Consider the following 22432-nt stretch of genomic DNA (forward strand, 5'->3'; position numbering starts at 1 on the left):
TGAGTTTGGGGGCATGGGGGAGTGAGTTAAAATGTGGTCTCCAGAAACATGAATTCTTGCTTCTTAGAGATTTCCCATTTTGCACCAGACCAAGCTAAAGCTGACTTCTTGAGGGTGGTTGGATGCCTTTACCATAAAGCAGAAAAAACTTCAACATGGATGATAAGTACCTATATACCCATCAGGAAACTGAGAAAAAGGGTAAAATTAAAATCAGTTTTCCTAATTTCCTAAATATTGTATCAAGATGCTTACTGATAAGATATATGAGTATATACAGGCTATAATACTTTTCCTAGTGGAAGGCTGTGACCAATGATAAAGTCCATGATTAAAAAGGAAAAACTAAAACCCCTTCACTGATTGCTATTAGATTCTAAGATGGACTCACTAAACTGTAAGCAATGAGTTCTTTACCCACCTTGTCCCCATGAAACCCTAATTAAGTGGGAATTCTTACCTCCTGAGACCTACATAAGTTCACTAATATAAACAAATATTATTACAGCTTAATACATGTTTGAAGGGCCATGAAAGGAATACTCTAAATTATTTTAATGCAATAAAGATTGTTTATGCTATGCACATGTACACACACACAACAAATATGTCATACACTCAGCACACACCATGCATGCACACACACACAACTGCAGTCTGTTTCTATTTTTGGCATGTCTACATTCTCCCTCAGTGCAATTCATGTTGCAGGGCTCTCTTTTATTTTCTGTGAAATTTCTAAATATTTCATACTAAGACTAATGTGATTTGCATTAGAGTTTAGCAGACACACAAAAAACCTGCTGAATTCCACAGACATTGCCCACTGAAATCTCTGCACTTAGAAATACGAGGTTTTGTCATATTCAGTGAAACTCCCCTGAGCTATCTAAGCCTCTCTCATAGGTAACTCAGAGCCATTCAGCCTTGACCTTTGTAGCCAGAAGTAGTAAGCCTCAGTGGTAAGAGCTGCAGAATCACTTCTGCCTGGGGCCAGGCTCAGGAGAGACCACAGTGAGGGAGGAAGTAGCTACTGGTGCTTTACTTCCTTTAAACAAAGTAGACAGTGGTGAGCAGAACCTAGAGAAGCACTGTGGACCAGCCTTGTTTCATCCTATGAGAGAAAGGCTGTAAAGCACACAAACCCTCAGGCAAAGGGAAAATCTATTGGAAATGGAAGAGAAAAATGAAATGAGTTATCTAAACGTTCTCTAACAAGGAAGTATAAACGCTGAAAAGCTCCACAGGTAAAATAAATTGGAATAAAGATAAGATGGGTTGAGAAGCAAGTAAAGAAAGCAAGTGGAAATGAACAGAAAGTACTTTACCAGCTGCTCAAATTAGGTTTTGTGGGTTCAAGTATGATGTCGTGTGTGGCTGTGTAATCTTAACCACCAGGGTTTCAGTTACTCTGCCTATACCCTAACGGTACTTTCTCGGTAATGTTTATTAAGTAGGTTCAGATGCATTTTCAATGAAACAAAAATCTCTGTCCTCTGGTTTCTTAGATTCCACGAGGACATCATTTGCTGTTTGTACAGCCTATTCAAATACAGTGCAAACATAAACATTTTAGAGATGACCTCAGAGCTTGTTGCCTTTAGCTTATTGCCTTTGTTTTCTGTGTTTATGTATTTGATTACTTCACCAATACCCATCATCTAAATATGTCTCTTTGGTCCTGCCCTCCCTCCCCACAGCTACAATTTTCTTTCTCACCTTATTTCACTGCCAACTTTTTCCAGGAAGTGACCTATAAGCCAAATGTCTATTTCCTCTCACTCATTTCTTGCCTCCACTGAAACCTGCATCCCACCTCACTCTTCAAGAGAAAATCAAAGGCCAAGTACTGTCCTGCCTACACCTTCTTCTCAGTGCATTCTTAATGTTAACACTGTCTTCAAAAGATAGGTGTAAAAAGCAAGCTGTGGTCCAGAATAAGACTGTGTGAGAGACAGTTTTCTAAAGATACCTCTCCCCCTCAACAAGGCTCTCTGGTGCTTCAATGAAACACTCATCTTAGTACTGCTGTGAAGGCACTTTGTGGATGTAAATTAAGGTCACTTATCAGCTGGCCTTAAAATATACAAATTATCCTAGATCGTCTGGGTGGAACCAATCGAATCATGTGAGGCCTTAAGAGCCAACACTTTTCTCTAGCTAGAGTAGAAAGATGCAGAGAAGAGATATTTAGGAGAAAAGGAAAAGTCAGAGAGATTTCAGAAGGGTTCAACCCATTGTTGCTGGCTTAGAAAGGGGCCATGGGCCAGAGAATGCAGGCGGCCTCTAGAAGCTGACAATGACCCCTGGCTGACAGACAGCAGGAAACTGGGACCTCAGTCCTGCAACTGCAAGGAACTGAATTCTGCCAACAACCTGAATAAACCTGGAACCAAAGTCTCCTCTGGAGCCTCCAGAAAGGGACACCACCCTGCTGACACTTGGATTTCAGCCTTGGGAGGCTCCAAGTGGAGAATCAGCTGAGCTGTATCATACCCAGATTTCTGACCCACAAAAACTATGAGACAACAAGTGGGTGTTGATTTAAGCCAATAAATGTGTGGTAATCTCTTACAGTAGCAATAGAAAACTAATACAGACTACTAGAACTTTTCCCCAAATTTCTGATATCTTAGCATTCAAATTCCTGTTTCTTCTAAAACATGGTGAAGACTTACCATCTTAATTAAATTCCAAATACCCAGACTCTTATCTACTGAAAATTGCAAACTTAGTTTCTCTTTCTGGACACCATGGAGCCAGACTTTGAATACACATATAAGAATTTGTGCATCTGTGTATTTTGTTATATACATGCATATGCATATATAGGTGTGTCTATACACGAATACATACCTAGCTAGACCTGGTAAATACCAATCATAGTCAATAAGTAACACTTTACATATATGCATATATAGGAATCTTAGCAATTATATATACACATGTGTATTTTTTTCCTCAATGCTGAGTAATAACATATATTATTTCATGACAGTCTTGTAAGCTGTATACTAATTGCTCCATTGTAAATATAAGAAATAGGAAGACAGATGTCAAGTAACTTGCTGGAGGTTATCTAGTAGATGGCTGAAGAGGATTCAAATATAGATCTGTCTGGATCCAAGACTGCAAGGTCCTTAGTTTTCATCTTACTTATCTCCTCATGCTGGATCTTTTTGGACATCCTCGGGTCTTACCTCCATCTCTGCCCAGATGCCGTGTGTCACCCTCCTTAAACTCCCCTCCTCAGTGCATCTGGACACCACACTGCCCTGCTAGTTTCCCCCCAGTATCTCTATGCCTTCTCAGTTTCCTAAGTTGCCTTCTATTTATCATATATAAAAGAGTTTCAGGATTATGTTCTCAATTTTATGCTACTCTGTTCTCCAAAAATCCAGTTTACTTTTAGATTTTCAATTTTAACTCTTTCGATGACTTTCACCTGGATATCTCCAGTCCTGACTCTTTCCTGAGTGCCAGGCACACGTATAACAGTGGTGCTGAAAATGCCCATTTTCTATCTTCTTGACATGTCTAAATAAGCATCAGTGGAAAAGAAGTCCTCTCTTCTTGCCACCCTTTTTCCCTCAGACATATTATCCATCTCCTTGATGGCCAGACTCAGAAACCTGCTGGCATCTTTGGACCTCTCTTCTGGTTAGAGCATGAACTCTGGAGCTGGACTGCCTGGGTTTAAATCCCAGCTGTGCTACTTACTTGTTTTGGAACCTTGGATCAATTGCTTAACTTCCCAAGACTCAAGTATCTTCCTCTGTAAAACTAAGTGGTGATAACAGTAATAGTAATACCTACCTCACAGGGTTGTTGCATGGTTTAAATAAGGCACTATAAATATTTAGATCAGCACCCAGCACCTAGTAGTTGCTTGATAAATTTCAACTATCATTCATTTTCCATTTAATTGCCAGATATTCATCTGTGAAGTCTATGGTTATGATTCTGATGCCAAGTTTTCTGCCCTCCACTACTCTATGTTAATATCTGGGTTAATGCAGACTACTACTCGGGATCATATTCCCCAAAATCTAGCCTACGTGTAATTATCAGATGAATCTTCCAAAGGCACTATTTTAATCATAATTCAAAAATCCATGGGACAAAGTGAGAGAGTGGCATGGACATATATACACTACCAAACGTAAAATAAATAGCTAGTGGGAAGCAGCCGCATAGCACAGGGAGATCAGCTCGGTGCTTTGTGGCCACCTAGAGGGGTGGGAGAGGGAGGGTGGGAGGGAGGGGGATGCAAGAGAGAGGAGATATGGGAACATATATATATGTATAACTGATTCACTTTGTTATAAAGCAGAAACTAACACACCATTGTAAAGCAATTATACTCCAATAAAGATGTTTAAAAAACAAAACAAAATCCTTCAGTGGCTTTCCATGGCTTTCGGGATACGATGGAAACTTTCATCATCTTGGCATTTAAAGCCTTCCATGAACTGGTCCTGGCTTCTATTTTCAATTGTTTCTGCCTCTACTCTACTACTCAGCCCTTGGCTATAGACAAGCTGGACTTCCTACTTTTTCTTAAATATTCTTTCTTGGTCTGCCTCTTAGTTTCTGTGATAACGAATAGTTATGGTAACTATACCAGGCAATGTGTTGAAATTTTAAAGTGTCATCTCATTTATACTCACAAAAACTCTGTGAAGTATCTACTATGCTCTCCCTATTTTACAGATGCGAAAACTGAGGCCTGGAGAGGGTAAGTATTGGCTGAGAATATACAGTTAGGAAGCATGGACCCAGGAGCTGCCTCTAAGCAGATTCCAGATCCCATGGTTTTAACCATTGTATCTTATGCCTTCTCTATGCTACATTCCTCTTTCCTAGAGTAACATTTACCCTTCTCCCATCTATATGACTCAAACCTATTCAAAGTCTCCCTTAGGTCCTGTCTTTATTATAAAGCTTTCCCAGTCTCCTTTACACTTTAGTGAACTCCTCTGTCAGGTACAAGCTTCTCAAGGCTAGGAAGAGTATTATATATTTCTGATAAAGCACAGCAATGCCTTGAGTATAGTAATTCATTCTGATCATTGACTGGTATGAGATTTCTTTAGTAATGAACTTGACAGTGATTCCTTGTGGTTGAGCCAGCTAATCTCTGATTTCTCTTTATTGCCCATTCTTGCCCAGTGCCCTAGTTAGGTTCTTTGATTGTCAACAAGTGTCCGAACTTAAGCAGAAAAGGAATTTTTTGGAATGGCATGGGGTACCACAGAATGCTGGGGAAACAGACTTGGTCTGAAATCAAGGAGGGCGAAGCTCAGTAGAAGCTCAACTGTGCCATCCCATGGAGCACTGAACTCCATGCTACTGGATTTTCTCCTCCTTTGCAGTCACCACAGGTTATGTCTTTCTGACATCCCCACATACTGCCCAGCAATGCCTCCTTTTGCCAGTATTAAAGGTAGCTGCAATCAACAGCTTAGCAAGGAGAGAAATAAGTCATTCTCACATTGCAGAAGTCGGAAAGTGGGAGGGACTCCAGGATAAAGAACTGTGGCACCTAAAGAGGAATAGAGGAGAGGCGAGATGCAACTGTTAGAAGGAGAGGAAGTCACTTAGAGTTGCTCAAGATTATTAAATGCTTCATTATAAGACAACGTTCCTATCTTCTAAAACTATGAGCTAGGAATTTAGGGTAACATGAATAAGCGGGTCCCCAGATGGACCTCAGAGATTGGTGACCCCCTACCATGCACACACATTTTCTGAGTTCTTACATTTTCCTGGTGAGTGAGTCCAGTCTTGTTAGATTCTCAAACAGGTCCATAATCCAAAAGAGTTGTGAAATACGACTTTCAGCTATTAAAATAGAAACATAATCTTACATACTCGGGAAATCAGGTGACCCCAAAAGGCAGACTCTCATCATATAAGGAAGAAAGTTAAATCGGAAAATTCGGCATGTGCTATAATGTACCTGCTCATCCATCAGATGCCAAAGAGCTACTCAGAGTGTGAACATTGATAAGAGCGAAAGACAGACAGTGGTATTTCTATATATCACATGACCATGGATCAAAAGGGCTTCTGCTCTGTGGTATCTTTGGATGCCTACTTAAACCAATTACAGAATAACAATATAGTTTACCTCCTCAGTTGTTATTTTTGTAGCATCTTGCTATTTTTCTCAGTTTTTGAAAGAAGCTTCCTTGGTCTCCATACTTTGGCAAGGAATGAGCAGTATCTCTTTTTGCCTGTCTTGCACAAATCTCTGCATGAGAAGGTAGAGGTACACAAGAGGCTAGAGTCTGGGGGATACATATGTGCATCAACTAAATCTGGTCTTTATTGGGGAAATACTATTGGGAAATGGCCTGTCAGGATAAAGCAACCATGATAAAGGGGAAGGCTTATTACAGATTAAATAATAATCAATAATGAGGCTTATTAAATAAACAAATGGCATCTATTAGTGCCTTGTCTTTGGAACTAGCTGGTTAAATAAGAGCTTCCCTGAGGATAGCCACCTTCATTACAGAATCAGAACTATGTTTGCAGAAGTGGCTTCTCAGGGTGAGAAGCCTTGTCTAGGGCCCCCTCACCGCCCCCCCCCCCAACAAAAAGGCAAGGGAGGAGCATCCAAAGGCATCAGAGGAGGCTTTCTGAGGAAGAGACATTTCAAGTAAATACTGAAGGAAGCTGAGGAAAAGCCACATGGATACGTGGGACCATACGCTTCTAGGTGGCAAGTTGGCGTCATCCATGGAAGACATCGGGGCCTGCATCTTTAACCGTGTTGAGCTCTAGAAAGAGAAGGCAAGGCTCTGGAGCCAAAGCCCCCCACAAAACCCCCGACTCATTGTGTCTACTCATTGTTCCCCTCCTCTGGTCGCTCTCCCCATTCCCATCTGTACCCTGAATCCTGTTTCCAGCTAAGACACGAATGCAATAGCAGCCTTGTTATTTTTCTTTCTTAAAGTTCAAAACTCCCAGAATACTGAGAGCCTTTTGCAGAAATTACTCTCCTGGTTAAGCTTCTTGCTTGCGTCCACACTGCACATCACACTGCTCTCTGTGCAAAGATGCACCAACAAGTATCTGTGGAAGTGACTCCCTGACAGTTACTCCCTTCAAAATGCCCCTTGCTCAGGACTCATCTCCTGGGAGAGCTGGTAGGAGCTTGTGTCTCGGTGGTTGTGAAGATCAGTCCTTAATGGAAATATTCCTTCAATCATCTTTTAAACCCCATAGTGCTTCCTAGACAAGCAATGGTTCCTTTAGCACCTACATCACACCGATGGACACCTCCGTTGAGGGGGTCCACCCTGCAGATGAAGAAACAAACTCTTGAAGAAACTGAATGAACGTCTCCCACAACAATCGTTTTTTAGAACCCAGCTCTCTAATGTTTAATCTAATCAATTATTTCCTAGTCCTGTGGCCTCCAAATATTTCTTATCTCATGCACTTCGTAGAAAAAAGTTGGCTGCACTCCCATCTTCTGTGTGTATTTATAAATTATATAGTCCCTGCCAATAGCTAATATTTCAAAACACAATATACATAGGGGACAAGTTTCATTGTTAAGCACAATATATATGTCCTTCATTTATTCTTTTATTAAACAATTATATATATACTGAGAATCTTCTGGAAACCAGGCATGGTTTTGATCACTGAAGACACAGTGAATGAAACAAAAATATTCCCACACACTTGTGGCATAAAATCTAGTGGAGGATGACAGTCCATAAGTAAAATATGGAAAATGTATAGTAGTGTCACATGCTAGTAAGTGCCATGGGGGAAAATAAAACAGAAAGGAGCACTGGGGTGGGTTTGAGGGGAGAGGTGCATTTTAAATTGCCCCAGAGAAAGGGCATAAAGATCTAAAGATTAGGGAATTAACTGTTTCACTATTTGTAACCATTTGACGTAGAGAATGAAGGTGCCATGTCAATGTGTTATGTTAAATATTAGTAAAGCACAGTTTCTCTATCGAGATAACTAATATAAATAGAATTCTAATATTTTCCCATTGTGCCTAAGTGATCCTCTTGGGCACCTCCCTGGAAAGATCGTTAATGTAATCTATGCATACATGACCAACTGATTATTACCGTTCACCTTTGAGATCTAGCCACAGTGATAAAATTTGGATGGCTGTTACACTGACAGACATGGCAGCCTACCATAAATTAACTCTTTGATTCAGTCTTGACTTGGTTTCAAGGGTGAGTTTACATCCTATGGTTTATTTAGCTGTGAGCAATTCTCTTAAACATCCAAAGTCATTTTGTGTTTTTCATCTTGCTTTAAAGCAGGTGATTAGGGAGAATACATGCACAAAAGCGCTTCTGAACAGCTGGTAGTTACTCACTCACAGGAAGCAGTAACTTGTCGGTTTTCTTTTCCTTTCTGTTCTGTTATGTTAATGTAGCATGAGCATTTCCCTTTTTACCAGAGAAGAAAAATTTGTTCGGCCTGGTGAAGCTTCAGAAGGAAGAGGCTTAAAGAAATTGATATTTTTAAATATCTTGCCACTCAAATAACAATACAATGAGCTTCCGAGGAAAGGTTTTTAAACGGGATCCCAGTGAATTTTGGAAGAAGAGACGAACAATGAGGAGAAAAAATCAAGAAGAAATCCACAGATTTAGTTCTGTAGGTATCTGAATGTTGTTTGCTTTCCATCTTTTCTTAATACTTAAAAAAAAAAAAAAGATTAGCTCTGGAGTGGTGTGCTAACCTAGGCTATGGGCAAAGTCTTAGATGGAACATAATATTCAACCTAGTTCATAAATATCCTTTTTTACTTACATCATTATTTTTTAATTACTTCCATCATTAGTTTAAAACATATTGGAAGAGGTTGGAAGTAGCTAAAACATTACTGACTTATTTGGAATATTGGAATTACTTCCATCATTATTTTAAAACATGTTGATACAGGATTTAAATACTTAAAATACTACTAGAATATTCTCTTTTTTAAAAGAAAAGCCTACCATTGCCTCAATTAAGACCCCAATTGATGACTTGTATACAGTTGTGGGTTTTTTTTTAATTCATTTTATTTATTTATTTTTGGCTGTATTGGATCTTCGTTGTGGTGCACGGGCTTCTCATTGCAGTGGCTTCTCTTGTTGTGGAGAACAGGCTCTAGGCACGTGGGCTTCAGTAGTTGTGGCATGCAGGCTCAGTAGTTGTGGCTCGTGGGCTCTAGAGCACAGACTCAGTAGTTGTGGCACACGGGCTTAATTGCTCCATGGCATGTGGGATCTTCCCGGACTAGGACTAGAACCCGTGTCCCTGCATTGGCAGGTGGATTCTTAACCCCTGGGCCACCAGGAAAGTCCCTACAGTTGTGTTTTTTAAAAAGTCTTACTGCTCTATTTTTATCATGTACCACTCATGATTTGTTTTAAAGTTCTTAGAAAGAGCAACCCAAAATAGGAAGGGAAATGTAAATAAGTATTTAATTAAATGAGCCAAGGAAGAGAGGAAAAATTGGTAAGTTTTAAAGGTAAAAAGATTTGGTTTTCTCTATTGTTAAAAAAATGTTTCTGCTTTAGTATTCTTAAACAAAATGAGAAATCTGGAAAAGTGTATTTATTACAGAATTCTAGATTTCTATCTGTAAGAACTAAGGGTAGCTGAGTATCAGGGTGGATGACTAGAGCTTCAGTGATTCACATGTAATGTGGCCCACTTTATATGTTAAATGGCTACAACAACATGACTGGGTAGCTCTTTTTACAGGAATGTTTAGTTTACCAGGTGGTTCAAGTTTTGCTTGCTTTTCTTCAAGGCAGGGGTTCTTCAGCTCAGCATACTGTCATTTTGGGTTGGAGAGTTCTTTGTTGTTTGGGGCTGTCCTGTGCATTGTACAATATTTAGTGACATCCTAGGCCTTAACCACTAGATGCTGGTGGAAAGCTCTGCCCCATTTTGACAAGCAAAAATGCCTCGAAACATTGCCAAATGTCACCTTGGGCAGGGAGGGTGATCTTCCAGGTGGAGAACCACTGCTCTAGGGGTAAATAATCTTTTTGTTTATATAAACACCTTTAATCTAGAAATAGAACAGCTTAAAATATATATATATACCTTTGATAATATAGTGATTGTTTATGAATAGTCATTGAATAAATATGAATAATCAAATTAATGAATAGTCACTCAGTGTTTGATAGGCCAAAATCAGGTACAGAATACTCCATCTCAAGTAATAGTGGTTGTCTTTATACTTACAATCTGTCTGGTGGTAATTTAATGGGAGTAGAATTTACTGGAGGTCTGGTTCATAGGATTGATGCCTTGCTATTGCTACCAGAGGATCTTAGTAGTACATGTCTCCTACTGGGAAACATGGGTAATTGACCCCCTTAACCTTGTTCCCATGGGATGTGCCTGGGTCTTTCCACTCAGTGTTTCATAATGGGAATCTGCAGAGCTCGGAACCCAACCTCTTGGTCCCCACTGGCCCCAAAGGATGCTCAGTTGTGACTTCTCTACCAGCCCCATAAAAGCCTCATAGGTTGTTTACCATCAGCCTGTGAAAGAGAATAAGTGTTTGAAAACTTGTTTGGTTTGAGATTATGTTAACCTTCAGACCAGTCCAAAAAACGTTAATTTCCTAGCTGCCTTTCTCTCAGTGGAATTTAGAAGTTCCAAGGGTTATGTCACCATAAGGTTTACTTCTTTTTGTGTCCACTAAAAGAGATAGCACACAGGAGAAGAACATGTCTATCTCACAGAGACCACACACAGGATTTGGCATTAGGACAGTCTCTGGTGTGTCTCCATATAATGAAGCTAATCACTCCATGAATTATCTTAATTGCATTTGAAGGTATTGCTGCTGAGAACTATGGGGAAAGCAGCCAGTAAGGATGGAGTGATTTCCCACAGCATTCAGTAGCTGTGCATTCACATTTAATTAAGATCATTCATACAGTGATTCGCTTTCTTCTGTAGAAGGCCCTGGGACTCGCTGCTGCTGTTGCCTGCTTTTGGTCCTCCTAAGATAGGCATATCTTCTTTCACAGGTTGTCTCTTCTGTTGAGTAGGGGATTGCTCAGTCCATCCTTAGGTATTATCCCGGGCTTTCATTTTAGAAAAAAAAAAAAAAAAAGAGAGAGACTCCAAGAAAGTGAAGCATGTAATTAGAGGGCTAAGGGGTAATTCTGACTCTCTCACCCACGGTCCATGTGACCTTGGGCAGGTTACTTAAATCGCTCTGAGCCTCAGCTGCCACTTCCGTAAAATGTTCCTAACAATACCTGCCCTGTCTTAAGATTGTTTACTGGAATTCATTTTGATCATGTGGATTCTGAGCATGATTTGAACGTTGTAAAAAGTTATGAGTTGCAAGTGTTATGGAGTATTAATAAAACCAAGTAAAATGTCTCCATTTCCAAGGGCAGATGAAGTGGGGTATAATTGTGGAGTGAGATTGTCTTTTCAGTGACTGCAACATTGAAGCCACTGGGCTATAGGTGACTCCTTCCTCCTGGGACCCTTTTTCAATGACAGAGCCACTCAGTAGACAAAATTCTGAATTGCATCAAGCTGAGTGCTCACGGGGGTCCCAGATCACTCTGTGTGTCAGGGAGGTTTGCCTTAGAAATGCCATTTCCCACCCTGGCTCCCACCAAAGCCCAGCTTAGCTGAAGCCCATCCAGAACCAGATTGGACTTTCCACAGACCATTCATCTAAGCTTTTTAAAAGTTAAACCAACATCTCTAGACCTGCTTCTGAGATGACTGGATAGGTAATAAGGAAGAAGCAATTCAAGTGTCAAAATGCCCAACAAATGAAGATAAGGCTTACAGTTAGGTCAGAGAATAAAACAATGATTTCTTTTGAATTTTTGGATATAGTTATATATTGTGGTGAAAGGAGAAATAATGATTGCTGGAAATAATTATCACAGATTGTGTTTTTATAATGATTTTGTGGATTTTGAATTCAACAAACCATTTCTTGCTCTAAGACAAATTTAGAAATGGTTTAGTATCATAGTAGTCTAGAATACTTAACCGGAAGTCTGTGACTTCCTTAGTGGTATACAACCCAAACTTTATACTCTCATGACCCAGACTGACAATTTTGTTTATTTGACTTTCTTCAAATGTTGTTTATTTAACTCTGTTGGAATTTTTTTATTGTTTTGGAAGCTGCTCTTACTCATCCAGTTTTATGGTGTCTTGTCTAAGAAATCCCTTTCCATGTTTTAATCCACTTATCACAGACAACATACAATACCAGACAGTGCAACTGCATTATAAGAAAAGTTTGAGGAAAATGGAACTTACTTGTTAGATCATCAAGTAGAACTACTTCCCTTAATTTTTGAAGTGTGTATGGTGTTCTGTAGTTGAAGGTTTTCGCTTTAACTGTCTTTCTATGTTTATTTTTCTTTTTTTATCCAATCATTCAGTGTGATCTCTGGTGCATAGGGCGGAGGTTAATAAAAAGACAGTTTCCTTCCTAAGTTGCATATCCTAATTTAGAAAGATTAAATATACTATTGAATTGAGTTATGATATCAGTCATCTGTACCATCAGAAAAAAATGCAAAATTTATTTAAGTAAATGTGAGTTGTTATTTTTAAGTTGTTACTGGCTTGTGGATAATTAATCTGCAGGATTTCAAAGTGTTTAGAAGACTTCGGCTACAAATGAAAATCCCTCCTCCTCTTTAGTCATAGACTGTTAGCACTTTAATAGAAAATTGAAAATTGTAGAAAACTATAGATGGAGGATGTAATCTGAAATATCTATATCTCCTACATATGTAATTTTATTAAATGTCTTGTGCTGTTGTCTTTCAAGTCTGTTTTTTTTATCTTTACTCTTCCACGTTAATGTGGACAGCTTCCCCCTGGTCATCTGTGCTTCATTACTTACTGATACTGTTTTATACAAACATTCACAGTTACCTACTTAGAGTACTTTACAATGAACCAGTTAGCTGAAAGGAAGCACAGGATGAGGTCCCAGAAACCAGGATGATGGTTCCAGGAAATGATGAAATGAGATGGAATCAGGGTTGGAATACAACGTAAAGCAGGGATGAATGCTATAAATGGACAAGGTGGAAGGAAACAAAGAAACAGGAGCAAACAGGGGATCTGAATTCAGTCCAGACCACAGAAATGGAGAAGTGTAAGTTGAAACTGGATCTGAGGACTCTGCCTGTGGCTGAAGAAATAGGGAACAGCTAGCTCAGACGCTGCGTAGTTGCAGAGAAGACGCTTTCAAAATGGACTTCGGGTTAGTACCTGCAATTGAACCAAGAATGATCTTACTTTCCTTGAGACTGAGTGCTAGGTGAGGAAGCAGAGTTAAATCCAGAGAGAGACAAGGTGGAGGAGAACTTCCAAGCCAAACTGGGCAGAGCTTAGCTCCATGATGATGTTCTTTACAACTATCTGAGCAGGAGGTGGACCATTTGTCAGAGGGGGGTGGGGAAGTGCACAGTGGACAGAAAGTAACACCATGATCCCCCCATCTTTTATTTCCCAGATGACAGCAATACAAAACTTTCTTAATGCAGAGAGTCCCTCAAGTGGTGGCAGTTTCCACTGTGGTTTTTGACACACTCGTTATCTAGCATTCTCAGTTGGAAAACGTCAGTTTTCCACCTGTCTTCTCTTTCCTATGTATCTCCTTTACCCCTCATACAAAACTCTTCATTTCTGACGCATCTGGTCACCAAATGTGTGGAGGTTTTTCCCCACACCAAGAAATTCTGTGTGACACCACCTGGGTGTCCTAAATTTAACTCGGTTCTAACACCGCCTACCTGGAGATCATGTCAGATCTCACAGGTTAAGCTCAGTCCTACGGGGCTACCCCCGATCCCATGTCAGATGCCAACCACAAGTCTAGGTTATCACCTGTGCTTCTAACCAACTGGCTATAGATTGGAGGTTCCAGCCACCCCCTCCTTTGACTTCAGACGCCAGGTGCAAGTCCAAGTTGTTATCTGTACTTCTGATCCACTGGCTATAAATCACAGGTTCCCATGATCCCCTCTCTGGTTCGACTAATTTGCTAGAGCAGCTCACAGAACTCAGAGAAACATTTTACTTACTAGATCACTGGTTTACTATAAAAGGATATAACTCAGGAGCAGCCAGATGGAAGAGATGCATAGGGCAAGGTATGGGGAAAGGCACCAGTCTCCCCCAGTCTCCAGGTGTTCACCAACCCAGAAGCTCTCCAAACGCCATCCTTTTGGGGTTTTATAAAGGCTTCATTACACAGGCATCATTGATTAAGTCATTGGCTCTCAAACACTGATTCAACCTCAAACCCCACTTGATCTCCCCAGAGGTCAGGGAGGTGGGACAGAAAGGTCCAACTCTCTAATCGCGTGGTTGGTTCTCATGGAAACCAACCTCCCACCCCAACCCTGTCCAAAAGTCATTCCTTAACATAACAAAAAACACCTTCATCATGTTCTTAGGAAATTCCAAGGGTTTTAGGAGCTCAGTGCCATAAAGGAGGATGAAGACCAACTTTACATTTATTAATATAAATCATAAAATCACACATTCATTATATGATTCCTTAATATACCTTTTCATCTCCTTTTCTTCATCTTCCTTACCATTTTATAAATGTTTCTTAGCCCTCTATCCCTACCACTTCCTCCCCTGAGGTGCCTAGTGACTTCCCACCAGCCCCCAGCCTTCTAATTTCCCTCATTGTGGAAACTGACAAAGGGAGCAGGAACAGTACCCAATCTACAGCTGTATTGTAGAATCTTCCCAATAGGAAAAAAAAAGTGTTTCTGATTCTTATTCCTGCAAAGCTATGACCTTTGCTGGTAGAGTGTAGTGGAGGGTACCAAAGGCTTTATGCTGAGCTGGATTGAAATATCAGTTCTTCCATCAAGTTGCTTGAGCAGGTCCTCAGATTCCAAGTTTCTGCATTTGTAAAGTAAAGCAATGATGACCTCTTCTAGGTTTGATATGACTATTCAATGAGAGAAAGTGTTAAATACTTATTATAGGCCTTCCCATTTGATCATGATAATAGTAGTAGGAAAATAAAAGCTATCATTAGCATATATGGGGTAAATGATAAAAAATGGTAGTGTCTAAAGTTACTATTAAATTGTTTGGTGTGACTATGTTATTTCTACAAGTAAAAATATATGAATTGGTTTTAATACAACAAATATAGCAAATGGTTTCTCTTAAGATGAAAATGACAGAATGAAGGAAGGTGATACAGGGCCAACAATGGCTTAGAGACACCTGGTCAGTCATCTCTAACACAACTTCCAATGCAACCTGGCACCTCCTATAGAGACAAAATTATAGTTTGTGACAACATCAGCACTGAAAGCAAATGTGGACATAAACTTATTTTTTGGCCCCAGTTGCTCTTGTGACATCAGAGAGGGATGATTAGAATGGATTATGCTTAGTGGAAAATTAGAGATGAAGGCTGCACTGAGTTTACCACCTTGGAAAACCAAGAAGGTATTTACCCCCCATTCTCAGGATGCGTGATACCTGATGTATTTTTTATAGAGTAGGATGACGTTGGAATTCATTAGTAACACATGAGTTTACTAAACCTTCATCGTGTACTTCAAGGAGTCATTGGCTACAGGAGAGGTTCTCCTTTAAGATGATTCAAATCCAAACAAAGGTAAGTTGAGGAAGTAATAGTCCCTTATTGTAGGTGCTGCTCCTTGTATTATATCATTTTAGATTCTTTTAGATGCAAGCAGAAGAAACCTTCCCTGGTAAACAAACATATCCAGAGAAAGGAACAGAGGGAAGAATGGAGAGACAGACTGGGCAAAGAACAAGAATGGACTTAGAGCAGCTCGGGGCAGTGGGAAACAGGGATGGTCTTGGTATTTGGAACTAATGGACAGTCATGTGGGATTTTGGCATCTCTCCTTCAAGATTCAGAGTCCTGGAGGGAAGTGTTGAATGGGCTGGGGTCACATGCCCTTGATAACAGAAAAACAGGACTTTTTAAATTATCAGACCCACCAACACTGCTCTTTACAGGGAAGGAGAAAGAAGTAAGCCCTCAGAAGGAAATTAACATGCTAATACCAAAAGAAAGCAGGATGGATGTTACTTAGGTCAAAAAATAACAAATGTCCACTATGCATATTCAGTTTCAAGTAACCAAAGGTTAAGAAAGGAAATAAAAGAATGAGCTGACCAATCATTATGGGAAGACTTATTGAACATATATAATTCATGTTGTTGACAGGACTATTTACATTCATGTATTCGTGACATGTATGTGTTTATGTACACACACACATACACACATACCTCTCACATTTGACTCATTTGTGTGCCTGTTAAAGTACTAAAGTAGTATCAGAGTTTAAGCTGGTGCCAGCTTTCATCACTGACTTTATATAAATTAATCTAAAAATCCTGGCAGCTGGCTCAAAGGCGTTAATTTCCCTGGTGTCAGGCGGACTTGTAATTGGGTTGTGATGTATTTTTAATGATATTTATTATCTTTTGAGTGTTTCTAGAAAACTAAATGAAACATGTAATTTAATTTGATTTAGATCTTCTTTTCTACTTCTTTACAAGTACCAGTGTTAGGCAAAGAAGCAGGCACTTTTCTTTTTTCATTTGCTGAGTAAAAATGAGTGGATTTTGACATGCTCTTAAGAGATATATGTTGTTAAATTGCCTTAAAAAAGAAAATAAGAAAGAGAAAGACAAATACCGTATACTAACACATATATATGGAATTTAAGAAAAAAAATATCATGAAGAACCTAGGGGTAAAACAGGAATAATGACACAGACCTACTTGAGAATGGACTTGAGGATATGGAGAGGGGGAAGGGTAAGCTCTGACAAAGCGAGAGGCATGGACATATATACACTACCAAGCATAAGGTAGATAGCTAGTGAGAAGCAGCTGCATAGCACAGGGAGATCAGCTCTGTGCTTTGTGAGCACCTGGAGGGGTGGTATAGGGAGGGTGGGAGGGAGGGAGATGCAAGAGGGAAGGTATATGGGAACAGATGTATATGTATAACTGATTCACTTTGTTAGAAAGCAGAAACTAAAAAAAAAAAATTTTTTTAATTAAAAAAAAAGAAGACTGAAAAGATTTAAATTCAGTTTGAAACTATACCTTATTACATCCTATAAATCACTTCGGGTCCTTAATTTTCCTAATGAAATTAAGAGTTAATAAAATAGAATATCCTGATTTTTCTAACTATAATGTTTGTTTTGAATATGATGACTAATCATCCTTCATATTTGCAAACAACTTTGTAATTTACCAAGCTTAACCTGCTTTATATCACTGAAATGGACTGACATTTAAAGAGTTACTTTTGGCTGATTTCTTCTGAGATCTATGTCCCTTTTTGTTACCAAGGGAACTGTTTCCAAATTCAGCTTAATCTGAGTTTGCCCAGCTGTACAGCTCTTAACTTTGACTTAGCTGGTGTTTATCCATTATCATGAAACCGTGTAGTTGAAGACAGAGAGAAGGTTAAAGGGTCAGCATAAGATGGCTTATTCTTTACTTAATCATTTCCTTTTTGGTAAGAAAAGTTTGTCTTGCTTTCTGAAGCTCAAACATTTGAGAAGTTGTCCAGTGGAACTCCCTTTGATGAAAGGCTGAATTAAATCTGTCACACGACCACAGGCTGACAGCTGTGGCCATGGATCCAGCTGTGTGGGGTCTTCGCAAATTTCTTGTTTGTTTTAAACACAGGTAGTGTGGAAGTTGGTTCCATTTCAGTTGCACTAATGCCAAAGGGCCCTGGATGAACTTAAGATCTAAAGAATCCATGTGTCATTTAGATCTCTTATTTTCTTTAAGAAATGTAATCAGTCATCTTGATAACATTGAAATTAATTAACAGCTGTGTTGTTTCTAATTTGTTTGGAGATGTCGAGATTCGTATTTTTCTTTTAGGGTCTGTCTAAAGACCGTTTGGATCCTCACTGTTCCCTATTTGTTTGTCTTTAGGTCAAGATGTGAAGAGAATGTTTAAGTAATTGGCATGTCATGCCCTAAAAGAGCCTTCTGTACTGGTCCTGAAGTACATACCTATTTTTATTTGTTTTTCTGGATTATTAGCCCAGATGAACAGTACTGTCAGCTGACGAAGGCATTCAGATATAAACTTAATTCTGTTATAAGTACTAAAATTAGAATAAAGATTCAGATATCTGAAAGCGACAGGGGTGGTTGAGGAAAATAGAGGAAGTCTAGACTAGCATCACAGTAGACACTGCATGTCACAGAAAAAGTACGAAACATCTCGAAGGTAGGGGAAAAAACTCTTTGCATAATACTGTTTCTTGAAAAGATCAGATTTGTTTGAAAAGCAGAACCAAGCAAGTAGTTCAGATCAGACTAACTAGAGTAACCCTAACGGTGAGTAACCAGTGCTTGGCTCCCCAGTTACACTTAACATTTACAGCACAAACATGTAGCCCCAAACACAAGGGGTTTGCTATAGAGATTGTTCTCCCTTTCTCATCCCATCAAACCCTTTTCCTGATTTTAGTCCTTAGTGATCCTATTAACTCCCTATTGCTCACAAACTTGACTTGCATGTGTGTAAGTTAGAGCTACAGAAAGAAATTCTAAATATCTTTTGATAAAACTTTGATTGTTGTCTAGGTATTTATCTTGGCAAAGCTAATGAGTTTAATACTAAACTAATCCTAAATTTAATCCTTTTCTTTTGATCTAAAAATATAAGTACAAGAAAATATTTTCTAGGTTGGTTTCCCAAGGAAAATAAAAGGCAGAATTTCAAAATCACTTTCATTTGCTGATATACATAATTAGATTGCCTTCCTTCTTCCTACGGGTCATAGAGCGGCCTGACTTGATTCAGGAGATACACAGAGTTGATGCTGCCCTTTTCTAAATTTCAGTGCTTTTCCTTATGCTTTTACCTCTTTTGCTTCCAGTAGAATCACTAATTATCAAGGTTTATTTGTTTGTTTGTTTGCTTGCTTTTTAAGGAAATTTAAATAACAAACATAAAAGCATGTAGGATAGTTTCTGGTACATGAAGAATTTAGTATCACCAGTTTGATTAGTTAGTTGGTTTGACTTGGTGTTGGGATATATTTGGGGTTAAACATATGCGGTAATTTTCAATCATTTTCGAATAAAGAAGAATCTATATTTGCCTCGCTTTTGGTGGTTCGCTTAATGCCCTCACATACTTCATCTCTTTGATCCTTATGACAACACTGCTGTAAGCAGGAAGTTGCCCTTTGATTCATTTGAGTAAGTCTCACTAAGTCTCAGTTTAAATGACTGTCCAAGTTACTTAGATGGGAGGTAAAAGACCCCGGACTTCGAACTAGAGATTCTGACTTCTAATCCTTTGCAAGAGTGGCCAATGCATAGAGCTGCTTAAGTAACTTACCAAATGTTTATGGTTCCTTACAGAGCTCAAAATACTTTCATTAATAAATTGCTAATTGTTCTTCCCTTTCTTGCTGACATTAGCTTCTAGAATCACATACATAATCTGTAATTATTTTACCTGTTCTCTTTTCACCAGTGTTTTATTTATCTTTTTTTAAATTACTTGAAGTTGTTAGTGGTTGAACTTCCATGTGCTTTTCTACTTTCCCTCTTTGGTGGATTTTCAAAGGGTAAACAATTTTAAAACCAAGCAACTCGGGCTTCCTTGGTGGCGCAGTAGTTGAGAGTCTGCCTGCCAATGCAGGGGACACGGGTTCGTGCCCCGGTCTGGGAGGATCCCACATGCCGCGGAGCGGCTGGTCCCGTGAGCCATGGCCACTGAGCCTGCGCGTCCGGAGCCTGTGCTCCGCAATGGGAGAGGCCACAGCAGTGAGAGGCCCACGTACCACACACACACACAAAAAAAACAAACAAGCAACTCCCCAGTGTTTTCAGAGACATGAGAGTTTTAAAAGGCCATGTTCATTTTTCACCATAATGAAAGAAATATATGTTTATTACAGAAAATTTGGAAAATGCAAAAATTCAAAAAAACAAAATCCTAAACATCACAGTCCCATCTAAATATAATTGATAATATGTGGATACAGATTTCTAATTCTTTTCTTTAAATTTTTAAAATTTTGTGCAATTATTCAGTGTGCAGTATTTATTCCCACTTTTACTTAAGAATACATAAGCAACTTTGCTTGTCATTGCAAACTTTAAAAACTCAATTTTAATAAGAATGTATTATTTCTTAGAATGTATGTGCCATAATTTCCTAATCATTCTTTACCTTTAATAATTTATTGTTTCCCAGTTTTAGCTCTCCTTGTCCTTCATGCTTTATTACCCCTCAGAGATCTAGCTATTCTGGACTCAATTCTAATGTCATAATATGTGTTAATCTAGAACCATTGTCAGGATGAATTTGACTTCCTTTCCTTCCTCCTTTCATTGTCTTCTTCCTTTTGCAGCAATACTTGCCATCTTGATCATGGACCCCAACCTCCTCACGTTTCCCCACAAAAGCCAATCACATGCAAAATGTTGTGAGCTAACTAGCTTTACTGAATATTTGAAGAGTTACAAGGAGAATTACAGCCTGTATCACACAATTTTTCATTGATTTTTTTCCAACTCCTATCCTATTTTCAGTATCCTTCCCAAAGCCCATTATAACACTAAGCCTTTTTCCACTATATACGATTCTTGGAAAATATAAATCGCTTTTCATGAACAACTCTGGTGTCTTCACCTTTTAGATATAGCCTCCACCAGCCCACCTGCCTTTCTTAGCCCTCTTGCATTAAAGTGAATGTATTTTCTCCATCTTGTTACAAAGGTAATATTGCAACGATATCCTTGTATATTTCTTGGATTATATGTGTGATTATTTCTTTAAAATAGAGTCCCAGAAAAGGAATTCCTGGAGGAAAGGATATAAACTTATTTACTCAACAGATATTTATTGAGCACCTATTATTTGCTCTCTGTATACATTAAATTTACAATACAGGTGCCTTAAATCCATGACTAGTGAAAATTTAAAACTCACAGCCTTTATCTACTTAACACTTAAGTAATGAGTACTATGGGTATAGTGTTTTTCTAAGAGCATAACAGATATTACCTCATTCAGTCCTATGATCTAACTCCTACTAAAATGTCCACTTTACAGATTGGGAAACTAAGGCACAGAGATTCTAACATGCTCAAAGTTCCATAGCCCATAAGTGGCAATGCCAGGGCTAGGAGCCCAGGAAGTCTGGTTCTAGAGTGCATGTTACACTGTCTGTTGCATCTCAACATAGAAAACCTATAATCACACTTCCCTAAAATGAGGCTGTGTGGTCTAGGTTATTTCTTAGATTCTGGAAAGATGTCTAGGTTGATCATTTAGTCATTTGACTTTTTTCAGTGTTACATACTTCAAATGTTTAGATCTTCAGTGTCATTTCTACACCCATTTGCTTTTGAATTATAATTATGAAAATGATTTAGATCTTTGTGGTGGCACACCATGTTCTTGAAATTAGAGTCTTTAGCTAAAGCATGGACAGTCTGCTTGTTTTTGGACCAGTAAACAGCTCCTGGCAGCTCAGGTTGTTACCAAGATGGCAGGTTCACCAATTCCAAGGCTTAGACTTGCGTTGGCATTCCATGAGAAGTTGTGGAATAAGGAGAGGGGAAGAAAGCATTTGTTTTTGTGACAGGAGCCCATTCTTCTGCTGTGAAGTCAAATTGGAAGAGAGCTGTGGATCTGGGGGAGTAGATCAAACAAATGTCTTAATACTATATCAAAAGAATAGCCCTATTCCCACATCAGTGCAGCACCAGCCCTGCCACATAATGATGGGCACTGGTGGTTGCCTTTTCCCATGCCTGGAGTGATTTTAGAACAGCTAATGAAATTCATTACTCATTTGAGAGAAAAAGAGTAAGAGTAAAAAGCACTATAAAAGTCCAATCCAATTCAGGGTAATCTTGGCACATACCTTATCCCAGTTGGTGCATTTCCAAAGGAAAGAGGCACATTAAATTCAGGAGGGACAACCCAACTGTTGTAAAGCTGTAAATCAATGCTTCTCAGTTCCCAGTTCCACTCAAAATCTCTGTAAGGAGGAGTAGTGAGAAATTAACTGATCGCATCATCTTTGTATACCTCTGTCTCTTTGACCAAAACATGGAACTCACAGCTATCTTGCTCCAGAGCAGACTACTGGTTGCATAGCCTGGATTCTCACCATCACAGATGCATAAAGCACCCTTGGCAAGCATTGCCAAATTCTAAGCTCTAGGTACTGTGGAAGATATCACTGTTATTTTTATTGATGAACCTCATATTCCCCTAATTATGAAACATTGAATATCTTGAATGTTGCACACTATTTAACAAATTCCCTGGAAAGATAGAATTTTACTTATCCCCCAGAGGTCAAAACTTAATAAATTATATGAAGCAGATCTGCTAGG

General features: G+C 39.0%; 1 protein-coding gene across 8 annotated transcripts in view; it reads left to right on the forward strand.

Moving 5' to 3' along the window:
• DOCK10 (dedicator of cytokinesis 10) overlaps positions 1-22432 on the forward strand; it is a 288876-nt gene that overhangs the window by 108988 nt on the left and 157456 nt on the right. Inside the window, exon 3 of one of the 8 annotated variants that reach the window (XM_060107390.1) lies at positions 8450-8649. The exons of the other annotated variants lie outside the window; for them this stretch is intronic. Coding sequence (XP_059963373.1) covers positions 8545-8649 — 105 coding nt within the window. The 5' untranslated portion in view covers positions 8450-8544. The remainder of the gene's footprint in view (positions 1-8449; positions 8650-22432) is intronic. 8 annotated transcript variants of the gene reach the window in all.

Source organism: Mesoplodon densirostris, chromosome 8 (assembly GCF_025265405.1).
Source record: "Mesoplodon densirostris isolate mMesDen1 chromosome 8, mMesDen1 primary haplotype, whole genome shotgun sequence".
Taxonomy (NCBI): Eukaryota; Metazoa; Chordata; class Mammalia; order Artiodactyla; family Ziphiidae; genus Mesoplodon; species Mesoplodon densirostris.